Source organism: Heterodontus francisci, chromosome 41, assembly GCF_036365525.1.
Source record: "Heterodontus francisci isolate sHetFra1 chromosome 41, sHetFra1.hap1, whole genome shotgun sequence".
Classification (NCBI taxonomy): domain Eukaryota; kingdom Metazoa; phylum Chordata; class Chondrichthyes; order Heterodontiformes; family Heterodontidae; genus Heterodontus; species Heterodontus francisci.
This window is the reverse complement of record NC_090411.1, coordinates 34743895-34752643: the sequence shown is the minus strand read 5'-3', so window position 1 is coordinate 34752643 and position 8749 is coordinate 34743895. Positions and strand designations below refer to the sequence as shown.

At 41.6% G+C, this 8749-nt stretch overlaps 1 protein-coding gene across 1 annotated transcript in view; it reads left to right on the top strand.

Annotated features, from left to right (window-relative positions):
• The first annotated feature begins 386 nt into the window (after positions 1–386).
• cacng2a (calcium channel, voltage-dependent, gamma subunit 2a) overlaps positions 387–8749 on the top strand; it is a 111738-nt gene continuing 103375 nt past the window's right edge. The window contains exon 1 of the mRNA XM_068020064.1: positions 387–597. Within this exon, the coding sequence (XP_067876165.1) occupies positions 387–597 (211 nt within the window). The remainder of the gene's footprint in view (positions 598–8749) is intronic.

Here is an 8749-nt window from a genome sequence, read left to right as displayed (position 1 = left end):
ATTGATGCTGGCTCCATCTCCCCTGGTCCTGATGAGAAGCTTTTACACGGATGCTGCTACTCATCCCCATCTTTCTTTTGAAGCTTTCTCAAAAATAGCCATCACTTATGGAAACTGGGGATCAGAATTTTAGAAAAAAGGATTAACTTATTTATTTTTGGGGCTTTCTTTTGTTTTTTATTTAAAAAAATATATATAAATATATATATATATATATAAAATATATATTGGATTGGAACTGGAAGAGGTCTCTCCTGCCCCTTTTTGATCTCTTTTCCCCCTTTTCATTTTTGAAGGGGGATATTTTCTCATCTACCTGAGAGAGAAAAGGAGAGGGAGAAAGAAAAAGTGTGTGTTGTATGTGTGCCCGAATATAATGAAGAATTATGGGGCTGTTTGACCGCGGTGTACAGATGCTCCTGACTACTGTGGGTGCTTTTGCTGCCTTCAGCCTAATGACCATTGCTGTAGGAACAGACTACTGGCTGTATTCCAGGGGGGTTTGCAAAAGCAAGGCTGTGAGTGAAAATGAGACCAGCAAAAAGAACGAAGAAGTGATGACCCATTCTGGATTGTGGAGAACCTGCTGCCTTGAAGGTATTTTATCCACTCCTCCCCCATATATCCCATCGCTTTCTATTCACTCCATCCCTCATTCCCCCATGTTTATTGTGTATGGGAGACTGATGGCCGAACATGGGATGAATAGCAAAATGACTCCCCTCAATGGTGCTGTTTGACGCATTCTGCATCTTTCCCCTTTCCACCATCCAGCTTCCCGTTAACGTATTCTGCAGTAGGGTAACATGCTGAATACTATATGTTTTTCCACCCCCAAAAAATCAATAGCACGAATTAATCAGGGGTATTTTAGTAAACCAAAAGGGCATCATTGGAGGAGTATGTCATTATTCACACATGGGGACCTTTGAATGAGGAATCAGTCTGGTGGTTAATGAAATATTAATTTCATTTTTTTTTATTTTAAAGGGGAATTCTGTTCTGTTTTGCAGGATTGTTTTTACTAGCTTTTTTTTATTGCAATGAGAAAGGAAACAGCCATTTTGGGTGTGTCAGAATTAATGCTTATCAAAGACAAAATGGGTACATGTTTTCTTTTTAGGTTTATGTCTGCGTCTTTGTAATAAATACAATTAAACCTGCCTCCCCCCCCCAACAAATCCCAATCCCACCCAGGAAAAGCCATTCCCAAATTGGAAAGGAACCTGTTCGATTGGGGTAGCACAAGCAGGGAGGAGAAATTAAAATTAAAGCATTGGAAGGGAAAATTTAAGGGACAATAGAAGGAACGAATATTCCCAGTGTTTTAACAGCAGTGAATGATTTTGTAAAATCAGGATGCATTTTGCATCTTGAAACATGCACCGGTTGAAGGAAGGATTACTTCAAAAGAATTTATGTTCCACATTCCAACACAATGACAAAATACTTCGGGAGATTAAAAACCCCCTTTGTGTCTGGGCTGCATTATAATGATGGTCTCTCGGGTTCACAGGAGCTGCTTTTTAATATATATATGTATATATAGAATTAATTATTGAAACCGATCAGATGAATTGGGGTTTGACGGGGCGGATTTACATCCCTGGGTGGCGCAATTTCACCAATTACAGGTTGGAATGCAGTGGGGTGGGTTCGATTCTTAATCTGGGGTGGGGTGAGTCTTACTGCAATAAATAGAGAGTTGCAAACATTAATATCCACTGGGATAAATCATCTTGTTATCAAACATAAGTGAGTGAATTGTGTGTTCATATTCTCCTTTTGGCTGTAACCTCCCTGTGGTCAAAATTCCCCCCACCAACTTTTTAAAGAGGCAAATATTATATAGAATTCAGCCTTAAAATACACTGCTAAAAAAAAGTAATGACGTCACCACACTTGTCATTTAAAAGCCAAATATGACTCATACTGGTTGTAAACTAAGGTGCCCAGGATTTTCTTTAAAATTGTCATTTTAGTCCATTTAAATATATGTCAAAACTCCATCCACAGATCAGATGTTCTGTTGCTATGTTAATCTTTTTATTTATATATGATAAAAAGATCTTTTTTTAAAGACCTGAGTTGGGTTCAACCTTTTTTTTTGGTCAACATAATTGTCACTCCCAGCAAGGCACAAGATCGAACTCCTTAACTCAGGTGGTCCTGCTAGAAACTCTTCAAGATTTAACTGGCCCCAGAGTTTGTGAAGATCCATTTTGTCTGAAGTTTGTGATTAAAAATAAAATAATATTTAGCATCAAAGTTTCACCAAATGCAAAGTTGTTGTGTTTGGGAAGTGGGGCAGAATATGTTCAATTGAAAATACCTTTGAGAGGTAGCTTTCAGAGGACAGGACTTTGCAGTCTCCCTTCTTCAGTATTGTTACAGCCCAGAATCAAAGAGCTTAGCATAATTGGTTTAAAAGCCTTCAGGTGTTACAAAGGTGTTTTTCACAATTTTCTGCTAATTGGTGTCAGTAGGTAATAGGCTTCAGTGAGTGAGAACAGTGGGCAATAGAATTGAAACTAGTGTCTGCTTATCCCCAGAAATAGAGAACAACCTTTCTGAGCAAGCTCGGTGCTTACAAAAGGTTCAACACCTTCCTATTTCACTTTTAAATTTAACGTTGATTAAAAATCTGATGTTTCCTGTTTACAGTCTTACACTTTACAGAAAGTGGAGTTAAGCCCCCAATACTGGCTAATCTTGAGTTATTTTTGTACCCTCTTTAGGTAAATGTTTACCAGCATTGGACTTTAATCCTTTGTTTCAATTTTCAAAAGAAAATGATGGGTTTGTTGTGTTAAATGAACACGATTGTCCATATTCTGGCATATAAAAGATGCCCTGGATTTCTCTTGTAACTGTTATCCTCTGATGTTGGTCTATTGGATTTTCTTAGATGTATGTTTAATGTTCATTGTAGCTTTGCATAAATGATGTGGTTCCTGTCTTGTTGAATATTATAAATTACCTGTTCATGGGACACTCTTCATATCTCTATTGTTTTATGAGCTTTCTATGTGAAACAGATGGGTTTTAATAAGTTGGTTGAATGCTCAGTGTTGGACTTGTGGCTTTTGGATGGATGTGTTATATATCCAGGTATTCCTGTCGCCACCAACCCACAAGCTAGTTCATGATCTTTTCTATTATGTAAATTCTGCAGTTCAATCTTATGAATTGCCTCTGTTGATCAAACTCTGTCAAGAGTTCAGTCTTGATGGGATGAACCTGTTAAAGGCGTTTTGTGCCACAATGCAAAAAAAAATCTGAATATTCACCAATGGGCTCCATCCATTAGGTGTGAATAATGGTGTCACTGCCCGTAATAGTCATGTGTCATTTTTGTTAAAATTTGGGGCCCAATTGTCAGTCTCACTCATTGAGGTCAGAATTAATGGCTGGTGTCGGAAATAGGAAGTAGTCACTGATGCTAAAGGGACACTTTTCGGAGATTGGAACACACTCTTCGACAGGACAGTATAGAGGGAGCTTTACTCTGTATCTAACCCCATGCTGTACCTGTCCTGGGGGGACAGTATAGAGGGAGCTTTACTCTGCATCTAAACTGTGCTGTACTGGACAGCCAAAATGCAGTATGTTCCATTTCCAACAGTAATATCCTACAGCTGATAAACATGAAATTCACAACAATAATTGCAAGAATGAAACAGGAAGTTATGACCTGATCCATTGTGATAAGTCAGAATTCCATCTTTTGAAGACAGGCTATTGATGGTCATGATTTTAGTTCTGTCACTATTTGCAATGTTGCGATAAGATGGCTGCTTTTGGCGGAAAAACATACATATTCAGTACTTCGGAAAAGATGATGTTGTCGGAACGGGATTTGTAAATAAGTAGTGTTTAAATATAAATCAGCCAGATAGAAATACTTAAAGGGAAGGAACATTCTCCTGAATTTAACATAAACCTAAATGTTACCAAGGGAGATATCTGTACACATGGGAGCATCAATCAGCCATGCATTGCTTGCTGTGTACTCTGCCTTAACTCTCTTGGCAGCCTGAGAAGAGACATCTTGTATTGAAAGCTTTCCCTGATGTGACGCCATCAGGTTCAGTTCGATTGATGTCATGACTGTGGGGGCAGTGGGCTCTGGGAGGCATTTGAATGGATCTCTGTGACATCATTTCTGGGGGTGGGTGGGGTTCCATACGAAATAGCTCCCATTAACCAGATACAGAACACAGCAACAAGTGGTGATCGAGAAAGCCAGCGTACGTACAGTCCATTTGTAACATTTAGGATTATCTACAAGTTTTGTTCAGATCATTCCTTTCCCAAAGAAGCTGGAAGCTGTTATGATAAAGAGAATAACCCAGTGCAAGTGATGGAGTGAGTATTGGCCATCTCGCTCCTACCTGGGAGACCTTCATGAGTCCCTCATCCCTGCTGGGATATGGTTTAAAGGGATACAGTAGCTTAGTGTTTATGTTACTAGACTAGAAATCCGGAGGCCTGGATGAATAATCCTGAGGCACGAGTTCAAATCCCACCACGCCAACAGTGGAATTTAAATTCAGTTAATTAAATAAATCTGGAATAAAAGGCTAGTGTCAGTAATGGGGACCATAAAACTACCAGATTGTTGTAAAGTCCCATCTAATTCACTAATGCCCTTTAGGGGAGGAAATCTGCCGTCCTTACCCAGTCTGGCCTACATGTGACTCCAGACCTGCAGCAATGTGGCTGACTCTTGATTCTTAACTTCTCTCTGGAAATGGCGTAGTGAGCTACTCAGTTGTATAAGGATGAGTAATAAATGCTGGCCTGGCCAGGGACACTCACAAATAACTCTCTGCATGAATAAAAAAAACTCAGGGCGAGTGATAGAGTTTTTATTGACCAGCTGTAATCTGGCTGGGAGATCGCCACTGCTTACTCACCTGTTGCCAGTCTTTTCAATGCTGGAAAGAGCTTTAGTTGTCACGTTAATGGTGAGTTTTCCTTCGACTCTGCCATGTTTCCTCTTGCTGCCATCTTTTTTGTTGTTGTTATTTTTCTCCCTGTAACTCTCCTCGCTTGTTCCTTCCTCGTCCGGATTCTGCCCATCCAGTCTCACCAGTAGGCATTGGGTGATGTACCCCCACCAACTCCAATTGCTCCATTGGCGGATGTGACTGGCCTCCACTTTGCAGCCAGTCCTACGATCATTCTAGCACTGAGCCTCCTTCAGCTCAGTTTAAGATATGCACCAAACACGCTGCTGTGATATTAACCTGGTCATTATGGAGCTTGTTTGATCGCATTGTTGGGTCAGACAGGAAATTCCCACAGTCTCCTGAGATATTGCCCCTCTGTTTTTTTTTGCCTCTCCCAGGGGATTGTGGAGTGGGAAGGGAGCAGGAGAGAGAGGACAGGAGTGATGACATGCAGAGTTTGCACCATCCCAGGACAGGCACAATGTACCTGTTCTGAAAGAAAGAACCTGCATTTCTGTAGCGCCTTTTACGACCTCAGGACATCCTAAAGTGCTTTACAGTCAATGAAGTACTTTTGAAATGTAGTCACTGTTGTAATGTAGGGAACGCTGCAGCCAATTTGTGCACAGCAAGATCCCACAAACTATAATGTGATAATGACCAGCTAATCTGTTTTAATGATGTTGGCTGTGGGATAAATACTGGCCCCAGGACACCAGGGAGAACTCCCCAGCTCTCTTCAACATGGCCACAGGATCTTTTACGTCCACCTGAGAGGATTAATGTCCCAGCCAAAAGATGGCACCTCCAACAGTGCAGCACTCCCTCAGTACTGCACCGAGAGTGCCAGCCCAAATTTATATGCTCAAATCCCTGGATGGGACATGAACCCACAAGCTTCTGACTCAGAGATGAGTTCAACCCACGGAGCCACATATTGCCTGCACTTTAAATGATTTAATTGGCTGTGAGCACTATAGGACGTCTTGAGGGTGTGAAAGGTGCTGTGGAAATTCACATCCTTTACTTTATCTGCCCTTTTTTCATTCTGTATATATATGTGTATACACATACACAGATATATATATCTCCCATATATATGTCCAGTGGTTAATGTTCCTGAGTGAGGTTAAGCCCACTGACATCGCCAAGACAACAGAGTAATGGCTTCATGGCTGATTTCTTTGCCGTGTTATGAGCTTGGAAGTATTGATGTGGGAAGTAGATGCACAAGCAATTGTAAAAGGATGAAACCTTGCTGATGAACTCAACAACAATGTCTTACATTTATATAGCACCTTTCAGTGTAATAAAATAACCCAAGGCATTGCACAGGAGCAACGATCCAGCAAAACTTGCCACTGAGCTCAATAAGGAGATATCAGGACAGATGAGGAAAAGCTTGGCAAAACAATAGGTTTTAAGGAGCACCTTAAAGGAGGAAAGAGAGACCGAGAGGTTTAGGGACAGAATTCCAGAGCTTAGGACCCAGACATCTGCCAGTGGTGGAGTGCAAGGGGCCAGAATTGGAGGAGCAGAGATATTTTGGAGTGGGGCTGGAGGAGATTACAGAGATAGGGAGGGGTGAGGCCATGGAGGGATTTGAAAACAAGGGTGAGAATTGTAAATTGAGGTGTTACAGGAGCAGGAGCCAATATGGGTCAGCGATGGCAGTGTGAACGGGATTTGATGCCTGTTAGGATATGGACAGCAGTTTTGGATGAGCTCCAATTTATGGGATGGCAGTTCGGCCAGGACGAGACAACTAATAAAAACAAGGAGCTCATCAAAATGGGAGGAAAATAAACAGAATTTCAGAAATGCTGGGAATTCACAGCGATCTGTTTGTTAGCCTCCAATATCAGCAGGAGGCAGTTGAGGGGACAGCTGCAAGTTTGCCAACCTAGGTCTATTTCATGGGATCCCATGAATTTTAAAACTGCTATTCTTCATCTCGGTTAATGGAGGGTGTGTTTTGACTGCTTGGAAATTTTCCTCAGTGTATAATTTACTGACCTTTAGAGACAGAATTAGGAGTGGTTGGATCAACTTTTTCAATCTTTGTAGTAAAACCTTGGGATCAAATCTTGTACAAGCTTGATTTTTTCTGTGAGAAACAGGGACTGATGTCAATAACAGCTCTACCCTATTTCTAAGCATTTTGTGTCAATAAAAGATGGACTCTACTTTGTAAACAAAATAGAATGCACATTGTTCAGAGGACTCAATTTAATGGTTGATTGCTGAGTCCTTGGGTTTACAGTAAAGCCTAGTTGATGGTTCTTTTTAAAAAATTCATTCATAGGATGTGGACATCACTGGCTTTGCCAGCATTTATTGCCAATCCCTAATTGCCCTTGAGAAGGTGGTGGTGAGCTGCCTTCTTGAACCGCTGCAGTCCAGTCTTGGATTGTAAGGTCTGGCAGTAGGATGTGAGGATACATTAAGAGGTTACTCCCCTGTCATCGTAATAAGGCTAAGGTGGTGGTGTTGTCATAACAGTGAACTGTTTATACAATTTGCCTTTTTAAAGAATATTTATCAACAGAGAGTGGTCCTAAAGGAAGAGTGCTAAATTGGGGGAAGGCCAACTATACCAAAATTCGGCAGGAGCTGGGGAATGTAAATTGGGTGCAGCTGTTTGAAGGTAAATCCACATGTGATATGTGGGAGGCTTTTAAAGAGAGGTTGATTAGCGTGCAGGAGAGACATGTTCCTGTGAAAATGAGGGATAGAAATGGCAAGATTAGGGAACCATGGATGACAGGTGAAATTGTGAGACTAGCTAAGAGGAAAAAGGAAGCATACATAAGGTCTAGGCGGCTGAAGAAAGACGAAGCTTTGGAAGAATATCGGGAATGTAGGACCAATCTGAAACGAGGAATTAAGAGGGCTAAAAGGGGTCATGAAATATCTTTAGCAAACAGGGTTACGGAAAATCCCAAAGCCTTTTATTCATATATAAGGAGCAAGAGGGTAACTAGAGAAAGGATTGGCCCACTCAAGGACAAAGGAGGAAAGTTATGCGTGGAGTCAGAGAAAATGGGTGAGATTCTAAACGAGTACTTTGCATCGGTATTCACCGAGGAGAGGGACATGACGGATGTTGAGGTTAGGGACAGATGTTTGATTACTCTAGGTCAAGTCGGCATAAGGAGGGAGGAAGTGTTGGGTATTCTAAAAGGCATTAAGGTGGACAAGTCCCCAGGTCCGGATGGGATCTATCCCAGGTTACTGTGGGAAGCGAGAGAGGAAATAGCTGGGGCCTTAACAGATATCTTTGCAGCATCCTTAAACACGGGTGAGGTCCCGGAGGACTGGAGAATTGCTAATGTTGTCCCCTTGTTTAAGAAGGGTAGCAGGGATAATCCAGGTAATTATAGACCGGTGAGCCTGACGTCAGTGGTAGGGAAGCTGCTGGGGAAGATACTGAGGGATAAGATCTATTCCCATTTGGAAGAAAATGGGCTTATCAGTGATAGGCAACATGGTTTTGTGCAGGGAAGGTCATGTCTTACCAACTTAATAGAATTCTTTGAGGAAGTGACAAAGTTGATTGATGAGGGAAGGGCTGTAAATGTCATATACATGGACTTCAGTAAGGCGTTTGATAAGGTTTCCCATGGTAGGCTGATGGAGAAAGTGAAGGCGCATGGGGTCCAAGGTGTACTAGCTAGATGGATAAAGAACTGGCTGGGCAACAGGAGACAGAGAGTAGCAGTGGAAGGGAGTTTCTCAAAATGGAGACGTGTGACCAGTGGTGTTCCACAGGGATCCGTGCTGGGACCACTGTT